This window comes from Alternaria infectoria, assembly GCF_024043175.1.
Source record: "Alternaria infectoria strain BMP 0036 chromosome Unknown scaffold_3, whole genome shotgun sequence".
Taxonomy (NCBI): domain Eukaryota; kingdom Fungi; phylum Ascomycota; class Dothideomycetes; order Pleosporales; family Pleosporaceae; genus Alternaria; species Alternaria infectoria.
In genome coordinates, this window is record NW_026250692.1 from 978,693 (window position 1) to 992,274 (window position 13,582).

General features: G+C 52.5%; 4 protein-coding genes across 4 annotated transcripts; 2 read left to right on the plus strand and 2 right to left on the minus strand.

Annotated features, from left to right (window-relative positions):
- Positions 1–257: 257 nt before the first annotated feature.
- Positions 258–1,540, minus strand: J4E92_002561 (uncharacterized protein; the record flags this gene model as incomplete). Its single annotated transcript, XM_051493964.1, has 3 exons — positions 258–901; positions 952–1,311; positions 1,360–1,540. The coding sequence occupies 3 exons, from the start codon at positions 1,538–1,540 to the stop codon at positions 258–260; spliced, it is 1,185 nt and encodes a 394-aa protein (XP_051355643.1).
- An 861-nt stretch (positions 1,541–2,401) lies between these two features.
- J4E92_002562 (uncharacterized protein) lies at positions 2,402–3,566 on the minus strand (the record flags this gene model as incomplete). The annotated part of the gene is made up of 5 exons (XM_051493965.1): positions 2,402–2,514; positions 2,564–3,183; positions 3,230–3,305; positions 3,447–3,453; positions 3,501–3,566. The coding sequence occupies 5 exons, from the start codon at positions 3,564–3,566 to the stop codon at positions 2,402–2,404; spliced, it is 882 nt and encodes a 293-aa protein (XP_051355644.1).
- Positions 3,567–4,104: 538 nt separating this feature from the next.
- On the plus strand, positions 4,105–5,169 carry J4E92_002563 (uncharacterized protein; the record flags this gene model as incomplete). The annotated part of the gene is made up of 3 exons (XM_051493966.1): positions 4,105–4,281; positions 4,331–4,635; positions 4,692–5,169. The coding sequence occupies 3 exons, from the start codon at positions 4,105–4,107 to the stop codon at positions 5,167–5,169; spliced, it is 960 nt and encodes a 319-aa protein (XP_051355645.1).
- An 885-nt stretch (positions 5,170–6,054) lies between these two features.
- Positions 6,055–7,191, plus strand: J4E92_002564 (uncharacterized protein; the record flags this gene model as incomplete). The annotated part of the gene is made up of 3 exons (XM_051493967.1): positions 6,055–6,293; positions 6,385–6,684; positions 6,741–7,191. The coding sequence occupies 3 exons, from the start codon at positions 6,055–6,057 to the stop codon at positions 7,189–7,191; spliced, it is 990 nt and encodes a 329-aa protein (XP_051355646.1).
- Positions 7,192–13,582: the final 6,391 nt, after the last annotated feature.

A 13,582-nucleotide genomic window follows, 5' to 3' on the forward strand; every position in this document is an offset into this window, starting at 1 on the left:
TGGCGGATAAATTCGTGCCGAGACATCGTGAGTACAGCTGTGACTTTTTGGAGTTGCATCTCGGCCAAACGCCGATGCCATCTAGGGAATTTCGTTAGCGTGGGGAAGTACGAGTCTAGAGCGTGGGCCGGGGTTGAATTCAGGTGATGGATATTCAGAATATATACAAGTGTCCGATGTCTCGCATATGCCGCCGGGTAGTTGCATTGCCCCAACTCCAGAACGCCCAGCTATGCTTGTCTATAGGTGTACACCAATCATTTCCTTCGCCTTGCGTTGCCATCGGTAGTTTCGTGATCGTGATCGTGGTCGTGGTCATGGTCGTGGTCATGTTCTGCCTCAGATTTTTGGCTCGCCGCCGCAGTAGAGTCGCCAGGGATGAACTCGTCGAGAAAGTCTGGTGCTTGCGCCGAGTTGGTTACAAAGCGCACGCGCACCTTTTTCACGCCGCGCACATTGACACCGACGCGGTCCCGGATTGCGTTCTCGACGTCGCGTGTCTGGTCGACAGTCCAGGTGCCAGAGACGCCAATTTCGATATCCATGAGGTAGTTCTGGCCAGCTTTGACGCCCTGAATCGCTCGCACATTGACGGGCTCTGATGCGGTAGTGACATTCTTGACAGCGTCAGTCGCTGCTTTCCGCACATTGTCCTTCATCTCCTGGTCTACGCCGACGTCTGCCAATTCGAGTAGCGCTTGCTTGGTGTTTCCCCAACCAGCTTGGACAACCATGAGCGAGATGACAAGCCCACCGATAGGGTCTAGCCACTTTGCATTGTTGAGGACGTTGGAGCCGGCGATGAGGAGGAGAGCGACGAAGGCAGTAAGGGAGTCGACGCGGTGGTGGTAGGCGTTGGAGGCGAGGACCGTCGATTTGCGCTCTTTGGCGATCTTGAGGGCTGGAGTGATTGTCAGCGGGCACTTGCTACGTTATTATGGGTGTCCTTACTCGCTCTGTAGAGCCATTCCTTGATGACAATTGAGCCAGCAGCAAGCCATATAGCATTGATGTTGGGGCCCAGGTCGTCGATGCCGTGGTGGTGGTGGTGTGGTATAAGCCCCCATTGCTCCGCTACCTCGGCGGCTTCGGGGAAGAATTGCTTGCAGAGGGCCAGCAGCGCGGTCCAGCCCATGAAGAAACCGCCTGCGAGCAATATGCCACTGACACCGAGCGAGCCCAGACTCTCCACCTTTCCATACCCGCTGGGGAAGCGGTCTGTAGGGGGCTTGAGGGACCAACCCACGGTTGCCAGTGTCATGATGTCGCTCACGAGGTCGGTAAGACTATGGATGGCGTCGGCAATGAGTGCTGGCAGGCGTTAGTAGACGTTCGTATCAACGCGTCGGGCCATCTCACCCTGACTATTGAAGACATAGCCTCCGAAGCCTTTGCTGACAGCCATGCCCAGGTTGACGTAGAGGCCAATCTTGGTAATGCGCACGCCGGCGTCATTCTTGTTCTTGGACAAGAGGAAGGTGTTGTCGTGGTTATGGTGGTGATGACCGGCGTGGCCTCTTTTCTGCGTGGCGCCCGTCATGGTGGAAGGGGAAAAGAGTGGTTTGCGGTGGACGGTCGTCGACCAGTTGCGGAGAGGCGCTGTATGCGACGGGATGGCGAGGTACTGGGCACCTTTGGTCGTCGTCTGCGTGCACAGGACGCGCAATTTGGGGCGGCAGGTAGGAGGTTTGTAGGCGTGACGTGATAGGACGTGTCGTCGCACCGAGGGTTGCGTAGAGGAGTCGTGGAGTGAGACGCGTGCACGCTGGCTAAACTGGACACGCAGGCCATGTCCATTGCTGCAGGCGGTGCGCAGTAACATGGGATGTGGTGGCAGCCGTTGCGCCTCTCAGTACTGCGGGATGCCTCAATGCCACTCGCTGCGAACACTTCCAAGACAATTTGGAGCCTCTTTCGCGGTTGCTATCGGCCCTCGAGCCTGGCCTCTCATGGCGCCTTTTGCGTCAACACACGGCAATTGTGGGGGCGCCACCATCCGTCCCACTCAGGCAAGATGCACACCATCGCACTTCTAATACCTAGCAGAACCAGGAGAACACAATGCCGGTGTATGTTTCCAATCTGCAAGCAATCTCATGCTCTACCTGCCACAGGTGCAAAAAAGGATAGTCTAATCAATTGCGATGACCTCTACTGCTACCGATCACGAATGTTGCCAAATTTAACAACCGCACACTATGTCATTGCAACCTTCATGCATCACTCCCGTGCCGTCGTCAATTTCCTGCAGGGACATGGGCCTGGAGATCCTCCGCCTTGCGCCTCGGGAGCCGCGCGTGTACGTACGAGTTGGGCCAAGCAATGTACACCTAAAGATAATCCTATCGTGATTACGTTGCCAGCGCGCTTGTTTCCTATTCTAGAGAGCTTCTACACAGATTCATAGCCTTGGCTTCGCACTATCGTCACCCACAGGGTCCGTCACGCGAGCCAGTACCCAGTTTACGACGTCGTCCCGGAACACATCTTTATCAGGACTAGGCTCGTCGTGTACTGACAAGGTTAGTGCCAATACCATGGACTGGGTCAGACATATACTTACAGCGATGAAAGTGTCCGGCGTACGATCTGAACTCCTTGTCCTTGACTTGCAAGGCATCGAACAGGCGTTTCGAGGCATGGTAGCTGGTGATGCCGTCCTGCTCGCCGTGAGCAATCCAGATCCTCGTCACGCCACCCTCTCCAACATTGTCAGGTATGATGATCTTCCCACTGGACAAAGCATTGGTTCGATCGAGTAATCCCGCGAGCCCCTCGAGTGTGCCGGTATCATGGCAGAGCTCGTCTTCGTCGAATCGCTTGCAGACCTCCGGGTCTCGCGAGATGAGTTTTGGATCCAGTTTGTTGGTCAACTGACGCTTTGCCATGAGCTTTCCAGCGACCCTACCGAAGAAGACCGTGATGGGTGATGGCTTGGACTTGGGGTCAAAGTCGATAAAGGGCGACTCCAAGAGGAAGCCGCGAATGTGCTTGAGCACCTCCTCCGGACCCTGTGCGGCATAGCAGAGCGTCTCACCGCCGCCCATGGAATGCCCCATCATGAAGAGCGGGACAGGGCTCGGGATCAATGTCTTGATGAAGGAGGTAATGTCGTCCAGCACCTGGGTAGTCGGGCCCGTGTCTCCTCGCTCGGCGTGTTTTGCTACAGATCGGCCCCATCCTCTGTGCCTTGTCAGTAGTGAATATTGGAAGCAGTGCACGTGCGCACCTCTGGTCGAACGTATAAACTTCAATACCTCTAGACGCTAGATGGGGGAAGAAGTCGCCGTACGTGTTGACTTGACCTGTGTAAGAAGGGTGTTATTCATGTAGCTAGATGATCTCACCGTGCTAGGGGCAATGTTAGTCATGCATTCAGTATTGTGTCCATGGGAGCCCTACGTCTGAGAATCCGTGGATGAACACAAGTCGGGCTTTGGCCGGACCGTCCGTCTGCTCATTGCGTTAATGTCGATCTTATTGCTATGGCTCCACCATACCTTGAATGTCTTCGTATATAGCTGCTTGCCATCAGCCAAGGCATGGGTGCCTTCCTCGACGGACATTGTGCCTGAATCAGGTAAGAGTTGGAGATATTGGAGGTGTTTGTCGGCTGAGCAGTAGAGTCAGTGACGATAGGTCGTGTATTGGGCAGTGCACGTGCAGATGAGTTCGTGTCAAAGGAGGATGCAGAGCAATTGCTGTCTTATGGTGTTCAGCTCTCCGGTGACAGCCGCGGCTCCCGCACGCGTCATAGCTTGCTTAGTACACCACGCACTCGCACATGTCAAACGCGACAGCTCAGCGTGCGACACGATGGCAGTCAGCCCATTCTCGGAGGCTCATGGCCAATGCCACTTGGCTATATTTGGAGGCCCGAGATGATGCCGATGCCGTGGTGAGGGTGAAGTCAGCTAGCCTTAACGGCTGTCGTCCAAGCTCCCGCCCAGTGGATCATCCTGCATAACGCATTGGACCCCTCTACCTGGTGTCCCCACTTACATTTTCCTCGTGGTAAGATACTTTCTTCTTGCTATGAGCCTTCCTGCCCGTCGACTCTTGTCCCATCACTCATTTCAGCGACGACTCTCCTCGCAGAGAAGCATGCTGAGCAGCATGCCACAAGCTCGCTCAGCAAAAGCGATCCTAAGCCACCAAGAGCGCACCGCGACGGAACCGCGAGAGAACGACCTGCACACGGCCACCGTCGCCAAAGTCACGCCCGTCAACGACCGGATCAAGCGCTTTAAATTCGAAATCAAGGAAAAGGACGGCTTCAACGTATGACGATCTCCATCTCGCTCGCGACATGCGCTGATGGATAAGTCAGTTCCTCCCCGGCCAATGGCTTGATGTCTTTGTGCCCGATGTAGACAAGGCCGGTGGCTTCACCATTACCTCGTCGCCCTCCGAAGCCCTGCCGCGGTCGGATCCCGATTTTGTTCCCTACTTCGAGCTAGCTGTCCAGAAGAGCCCTAATAACCCGCCGGCCGCATGGCTGTGGCAGCCGGCGGAGGAGATACTAGGCAAGGAGGTCACTGTGCGTGTAGGCGGAAGCTTCGTGTGGCCTCCCCCGTGTCTGGACATGAAAAAGATTAAGCGCGCCATCTTCATCGCTGGAGGTGTCGGAATTAAGTGCGTCCAGCTCTGCCGTGACCAAGTCGCACGCCTCGCCCGCTAACACCCCACAGCCCTATGATGTCAATGATGACCTACATAAACCAGAACTACCCGAACCTCGAAGTACGCTTCCTATACTCTACCAAAGTCCCTTCGCGCGAAACCGACCCGAGCGAAGTCCTCTTCCTGCAAGACGTGCTCGACCTGTTCCGCATACCCAGATTCAAGGTGACCAAAGACCGCCTCGAGCTATTCTTTACAGGCACGTGGGACGGGTCCGAGATGGGCACAAATGAAGGTGACTTGATACATCCACTCATGTCTCTGACGCTGCCGCAAATTGACTCGGCTACCGAAGTGCCAGTGTGTGCCTGGACGCATCGCATTGACGATATTGCCCTCTCTAGCGCAGTTGGCAACAGGAAGGAAGCCCAATCCACCGTCTTCTATGTCTGCGGGCCCCCAGACATGACCGACGACATGGTGAAGTTTATCAAGGAGCAGGATAATGTCGCTCCAGAGAGAGTTCTGTGTGAGAAGTGGTGGTAATGGAAAGGTTAAGGTAATTTACCATTGGATAGTTCAAGGCGATCAATACTAGGTTTTGCGTTCGACAATGATCCCGTCGCTGCGGCAAGCGCTGTTGTATGTACGACGCTCACACCATTAACTCGAATTTACGCGCCCACAAAGACGGTAAATTCCAGACGGCTCGTGATAGTCGAGGGACTGCTCCACTAGACTAGCTCCACATTTCAAAACTCAGTCTGGGAACCATGGCCATCAACGTTATTCGCGCCACACGCCGTTTCCTGCCCGCGGGCACTGTACGGCACAGCAAGCGATCGCTTGCGTTGTGCAACCCCGCGATAAGGCCTTCCACTTCATCCGACCTCTTAGCTTGGAGTTCTATATTGAATTACCCGATTCGTCGATATTAACCCACATTCCTCGGTACAAGAGCAGGGATGGCGCAAGGAACAAGCCGTCTAGCTCCCGCCTGCAGCGCCGACCTGCAAGTCTGATTCGCCGTCACACCTCACAAGCTGTGTGATCGCGCAGCATGCGCGTGCCACTCAGCGCCTGCGATGGCTCTTTCGCCCCTCAGCTCCCTCACTGGCGTCGGCTAAGATGGGGGCTTACATGGCTGTTAAGAGCGTGAAAGGCCCCGGAGAGCTGGATGCTGATGCTTTTCTTGTACGTCCGGACCTCGAGCACGAACAACGACTGTGTGCGACCATCGGAGGCTTTTGGTAGCATCTCCAGCTATCGACTTTCGGTTAACGACAGTTGCGCAACAAGACTGGACGGCGCATTTCAGCCTTATCCCGCAATCGCGATTCGTCCGAGCGCAGCTGAAAGCGCAGCATCACGCATACGGCAACGCCCACCACCGCACATCACCGTCGAGCGTGACGGCTTCGAACGCCCGTCATGGGTTTTTTCATTTCGCGAACATGGCGCCTGCCGAAAATCATCTACTTTCTCATGATTTTTGAACTGCCATTCACCGTGGCCAATCTTGCGCTCTTCGGTATTGCATCGCCAAACCTCTATCGCACTATTCTGTGGAGAGTGGGAGGCGAGTTCGGCTTCAACTCGAAGCCAAGCACCGTTTTGTACGCGGCTGCGAATTACCGGCCAGTAGATACACCTCTAGTATGGAGTAGTTTGTAAGTAACACACCGAACCAACACTGCAGTCCATGTCCTTGCTATCATTCCACTCGACTTCAAAACCTGAATAGTGTACTGACAATCATAGCAATACCCAATACCACCTCGTAATTGGCGTAGTATGCATGTTCTTCTGGCTCGTCAAAACAACCTTATGGCTTCTCAAGGTCTTCTTCCCAATCCTCTCGCTCCTCCTCCACATCGCACTCATGGCCCTGTGGGCATACGGCATCCACATCCAAACCGCGCCCGACACCATTGACCCAGAGCACGTAAACAACGGCGCACCCTGGTACCTCACCAAGAACTGCAATATCGTGGACGACAAGCACATCAAGAGTTACTGCATGCAAGCCAAGAGCAGTTTCGCCGTTAGCATTATCATGCTGTACGTCCCCTACCATCCGTAACCACTCGAGTAAAACGCTAACTCTACCCCAACAGCACCATCTACGTCGTCTTCTTCGCCCTATCAGCCTACTCCCTCATCCCAACCACCGCCCAGAAACAAGCGCACGCCGCCCGCAGAGCCGAAAAGAAAGCCGAGAAGGAGAAGTGGGCCTCATCGCCCTACGACAACGAGATGACTGCCGACGAACAATGGCAGCACATGTGGGAACTCCAACAACTACCCCGTACACCCGGTACCATTGGCGGCATGAAGTCACCCATGACCCCACGCACACAAGCATTCAACAACCTCGGCGGCGAGGAGGCTGCACACGGAGGAGGAGGTTACTACAGTAATGTGCCTGCGGGAGGGAACGGCTGGTATGGGCCGCCGCAGCACCAGCCAGGCTCTATAACCATCAGTCCGGTTATGGAGCAAGACGAATACTACTCGCCACATGAGGGCAAGGGGAAGACACCGGGTTGGGGCGGTAATGCGTACTAAGTGTTTAACGCTTATCGACATGCAATCATCTTCTTTTATTGTATGGGTTTGGCGTTTGAGCGTGGTTGTGTGTTTTTTCTTTTCGATGATACCAAATCTGGGAACTAGGCTTTTCACTCATTATGAGGTGTGAGGTGGAAACGGATAGTTTATCCATTTCAATATGTAACGTTACGTTTTCTGCGGCATTGGAATCAATGGCTGTGTTGAGTCCTTTCGTAGGCTTGTGGGTTCCTGCCGCGTGTGGTGACACGAGACGAACGTGCAGGATACGACCCCGCTTCCTGCATGCACACCATGGGCTCGATAACGAATGGGGTCGTACTTTTAGATAGCTCTAGGCAACAGCTCTTCAGTTAAAACTATGTACCCGTCTTCTTTCAAATGCCTTACGACATAACCTGTATGGTTCGGGCCCTGCCAAGATGTTATGCACCAATTGTTCAGATGTTGATCTTATTGCGATCTTGCAAGGCCATCACGAAGGCATACCGCTAAGAAAGGGACATGAAGTGTGGGTCACACGATGTTCTGACCCTACTACTATCTGGACATGGGACTCGCAGTCTGGCTGCGAGTTCTGTGAGTTTATTTCGGCGACAAAGGTCAACTTATTACCACGAATCGATCCGCTACAGCCACGCTATCTCCAACTTGACCGCGGAAAAAGCCTGATGAGGGTATACACGAAGTCTGGGCCTGTAACGAAGCTATCGTCGCATGTCAATATATTCTATGACCTTGAGGACGGAAAGCCTGAGTATCAGGTTGCTAGCCATCCTGGCTTGATAGTTCCTTTCGGCGTGTCCGCGGAGATCGAGACTCCAGAGTTTCAACCGTCTCCGCTACGAGTAAATGAAGTTCCGACCTGGCTTGACTTCAGCGCTACGAGACAACACCTACAGAACTGTTTGACTCATCATACTTCCTGCAATCAACGGGAAGAAACATTCAGTAGCCGACCAAGCCGGCTTAGGGTGATCGATTGTCACACACGAGCAATCGTCAGATCTTCTGGCGATATACCGTATGCCGCGTTGAGTTATCGGTGGGGCAGAAGCAATGGCGAATCTCTGGACCAGCAAACAGACATGCTTCCAACAAGACTCCCTTCAACGGTAGAGGATGCTATCCGAGTAACCCAAAGTCTCGGCATTCGATATCTTTGGATCGACGCATATTGCGTTCTCCAGAAAGATGAAAACGATTTCAAGCACCAAATTCGCCAGATGCACCTTATTTATCGCTCTGCACAAATCACGATAATAGCTGCCGGGAATGCGGATGCCAGTTCAGGACTGTTAGGCGTTTCAATACCGCGGGAGAACGTGCAAATAAAAGGTCGATACAACGAGCTCAATCTGGTTACATTCTCTCCCTGGCCTTGGGCCTTGATTTATTACACCGAAGGATGGTTCAGACGTGGCTGGACGCTTCAGGAAGGCTACTTTTCAAGGCGGAGGCTCATCTTCACCGAGAAACAAGTCCTGTTCGATTGCGATGAAGGCATCATTAGCGAGGACCTGCAGCATTCTCAGATACGTTATCATTCCGAGTTAGAGAAGTGGCAGCCAAACGTGAACGGAGAGACGATCTACGATTTGATTGAGTCGTATACTGAGAGAGTCCTCACCTACGATGCTGACATCCTCAATGCATTCGATGGCATCTTGGGCGAGTTCGAACAACAAGAGCCACCTATCAGATCATACTGGGGTATGCCTTTGCCTTTCGATACATCCGGGTATCTCAATGGGCTTCTCATTGGATTGTGTTGGCGCCACGATATCCAGGATGAGAAAGTCAATCGTCGTTTAGGCTTCCCAAGTTATTCTTGGGCAGGATGGCTGCACAATCCGGATGCAGTGTATCCTATACGAAAAACACCGAACACCACCCTGGTGGTCCCAGAAGACCTGACAATTCTACTTGAGAAACAGGATGGGCTTCTGCAGTCCTTGAAAGACTTTGAGAAGGCCAGGCCAAATCATACCCAGCGGCACCACTATTCTCAGCGCATGCACATCTCAGCACCATCGTTCAAGATCATGCTACGTAAGAGACCCGTTGTTGGAAGGCATCTTGGTCGCGTAGTACATGGCCACGATGCATCGGTGGTGCGAGGTGGACATGACGTCTGCTGGTACGAAATGGCGCGACTCGACATCCCATTCGAGTGCCTTGAACTGTCGCATGTCGGTCCTGGAGCAACTGAAATCAGAACTTGCTACGCTATATATTTATTTCGCGCTTACGAAATGAAAGATCGGTACAATGAGCCCATGGACACAGTTTTCGCGTTCCTCCTAGTACACAAAGTAGGGTGGAATTGGGAGCGAGTCGGTCTATGGTTACAACCATTCGAGGCTGAGGCAGGTGCTGAAGATCCTCCAGTGATCACTTACATGTTTGTACCATGGCTCTCAAGCTCTTTTTCTTACAAGAAAAGGGATTTTTGGATCACATGAGCTGTAGCTTAGTGCTCGAAGCAAACTACATCAAATGGCTGAGAATACTGGTCAATATCTCTTTGAGAAGATGTTGGAACGGACCAAGTATCTCCAAGCGTGATTTGAACATCGTACGGTTAGCTTCATCGATGGTTTCGTGTATAAGAGATTATCGCTCTCAGTCCATACTCATGGTTTGAAGGAAACCCAAGTGCGACTTCTATCTCACTCCGTGTCTACACAAGACGCCGATCTTCTAACTCAAGATTTGCGATGTGATGCATACCATACTCGCTCCCACACTCATTCCCATGCTTGTGCGAGGCCGCTACCCTACCATGATTCTCACCTCTCGGGGTGCAAAAGTCCGCAGAAAGCTCAATCGTAGACTCGGTATCGGGACAGGTAGACGTCAATGTCCGGCTACATCCCCTCTTAGGAGCACTACCAAAGGTCGGTGCGGAGTTTGGATTGCCGTAATTACTGGGACCAACGGGTCTTCCCTTTGATCGGAGATTGGTGAATATACCGCCGCAGGAGCGCAGGGCGGGTCGGAGGAGAGGGAGGGATGCTAGACGATGAATGTCAGCGACTTGGTTCGAGGAAAAGATCCAGCGTACACGACTGACTTGCAAAGGATGCCAGGTTCACATCGCATACTGCCCATATCTGGTCGTCGATGCCGTCGTATGTGAGATCTGGATGGGGGTTTCTTCCAAGGGCAACCGTGTGAGCAATGGTACCGAGTGCTGAGCCGCAGACCCTTCGATTCTATTAGTAAGATGTCGATACATTGGTTTTGTGCGACTTACAATAGACCAGCCGCGAACATTGCCGCTACAGCAACCTTGCGTGCTGTCGAGATATGCAGTCTGGATATCTCATAGAGCGGACAGAGTAATATCGCGACCTCAAGAATGAAATGAGGAATGGCCGCAGCAAAGAGCGACATCATCGGCGGCAATGTGCACTTGCCTGGGATTTCTTTGTGCCAGAACTTCTGAATCGGCTGACATTGCATCGTGATGAGGACAACCTTGTGAGATCAGCGTACCGCCGTTAGAAGTCGATTTAGATCGCTTGCTTACTCTGACAACGATCCAGCATGCCGAGCAGACGAACAAGATCCTGATAGGCTGTCGGATGACGGAAAGACCAAATGTTCTCCAGTAGAAGCCTAATATGACAAACTTGGATAGCCCGACGGAAAACGTGTAGAACCACATATCTACCCATAGTTCTAGGAAATAGTGGTACACAATCTCGTCTTCTGCCATGTCGATGTCGTGTAGTTGCCTTCCGAGTCCCCATCGCATCTCTGGTCACCGTCAGCGCTTAGTTGTTAAGACCGCAGAATGGTACATACTGTATATACTGATGAAAGTGAAAGCACTTCCGGTAGACTGCACAACTGTAAGTCTTGTGTCGATAGAAAGTCGAGTATACATACAAACGCAATCGCGGCCAAAACATCTTCCCATACCAACGGATGGCTGGTCTGACGGCGTGCAACCAACCGAAAGACAAGCGCGACTGCAGCGGCAGTATAAGTTGCAAGCGCCGCTGCGTAGAGTTCGGGTTGTCTGTTGTGTCCCATTGCGGGCCACAAAATGTGTCGCACAAGGATAACACAAAAGGTCAACGATTGATATCTAGGTATAATGAGACAACGCTCGTTTGTACACTAGCGATGAACCTTGCTCTTTTGGGACTAGCGTGGTGTTGTACTGAGAATGTTTGGTTTTAGAATGAATGAAACAAGACACTGCATGCAAAGCTGATTCAGAGAATTAGATCCTATTAAGATGGCGAGATGAATGACGGGTCTGCGGATGTAGTGCTTCTCGCACCTCATAGCTGATGCTGGTAACAGTCGTGCAAGGCAGGACAGCCCTTACTCAAATCACAGCCGCAGCGGCCACCTGAGCGGTCGGTTGGTGACTGATAAGCGCAACGCACTCGATAGGATGCATCTACCCCAGAGATCGCGAAGCTGCACGATGTTATGGCTTGGACTGATGTGGATCTTGCCGGGCTCAGGTCACTTTGCAGGATCCCCAACTGCATATTCAGGTGATCTTAAGGTGAGCTATGATGCCAGGCTCGTGTTTGCCGGCAGGCGAACACTTGGGGTTCAGCCAGGATGTTTCGCAGCTCGAACATCTATGTGTTCAGCACGGTCTTACTACGTAGACCCTAGGGACTGATGTCTGAGCACTGGTGATCATTGTGGTCTCTGCTCCGCAGGCGGGCAGTTATGCTGATCGATAGACTTGAGATAGCATGCAGGCCGTGTTCGGTGGTATTGCCGCAACTTCTTCTGCATTCTGGTAGACTGTCGTGGGGTTCTCTGCGTGTAATTATTATGCTGGTGCCAGTGGTGGTTGTGTGCGCATCACCACACAAAAGCCCTCTCCGTCGTGTATTCGTAAACGCGGAATGAGTGCGCAGTCCAAGAATGCCAAGTATACGCTGCTGATGACCGACCGATTTTCAAATGTGGATCAACGGTCCTGCATCGAGATGCATCTACGGATTGTGATTGTTGTTCCGTGTGGGAAGGATCCCATTCGCACGGATCTGTCCGCAGGGCGCCCTGGCGTAACAGCGAAAGAACTCAAGACCAGGTTCGTATCGGACGCTCGTAACGAGACCTCGGGCCGGTCGTGTATACCGTTTGTCACAAATATCTTCCGATTGGCATGATGTCTTTGTGGCGTGGTTTAAGCCTGTGGGATTCCCTAAATCGAACCATGCCGCATTGCGATCGGTCTTCCTACGGAACTTCAGATGCCATCTCAGGGTCCGCGCGGCTATCATGGTTTGATGCTGAACCCTGGATGTGGAGATCTCCAGTCGTTACTCGTTGCTACTGGTGGACTAACGCCAGACGCAGGCTGAGGTGATTCATCTGCATATGCGTGGAAGATATGCGCAAGATCATTCTGCTGCATTAAAATGCGTGCCCTTTCCAACCCTCGTCGAACCAGAGGCAGATGCGTCCATGGCCGCAGTAATTCATATCCGTTGCGTATATGCTGCTCCTGCTTGGTTTCTTCGATGAAAGCGAGAGCCGCATGGTTGTACGCTATGAGTAAGGTTGCGAAGCACGCAAATGTTCTAGATAGAGTTAGTTAGAAATGGAGATGTTTGAACGCAATGATCATACGGGTATAGTGTAAAGTGCGTTCCCATCTTTCTTCCCATGAGTTGCTCGTCTGCTACACTTAGAAGCAAGGCTGAACTCTTTATGCAGTGTCGCGCATGCTCCCTTGTGACTACAATCGTTTCGTTTTCCTGAGCACTGGCCTCCCCTTCGCTATTCTCGAGTATCCTAAGTACTGAAGGCCAGCCAAGCACTACGTGTAGAGCCATGTACTGAATCCTTAGGAAAGACTTCCTAGAGTCAAACAGCGGCGTCGAATCCAAGGGAAACCGAACGGCAGAAGGTAGATGATGATACCATTCGCGCACTTGTTTACGTAGCTCGCCAACGACGACGGGTGCGAAGATGACCTGTCCTGTGACTGGAAGGGGCGGTCGCATGGTAAGTGCACGTAGCAAAATTGACTCTGCAAGGACACTTACAGTAACCGACAACTTCAAGAGTCTGTGTCAGGAACTTCCTAAGGCTGATCTGCGCCAGAAAGAAGTAGAAGCCTGAATCCTCTTCTTCGAACTGGGGAAGCGGCACCAATTCATGGAAGTGGCGTAGTCCGATGGGATGCATTTTACATGTCGCCTCAAGTCTAAGCACATGTTACATTAGTAAAGTCTTTCGCTATCGAGGCTAACGATGCAAGCCGCGCTTGGACAACTTACTCGTGCAGCACGGTGGAGCAAGCCCAGAACGCTCGGTTGAATGCTTCTTGGTCCGATGGGCTGTATCGTTGCATAGTTCTGGAGCTCAAGATGTGCATGCAGTCTCTCGCAGCCTGCGT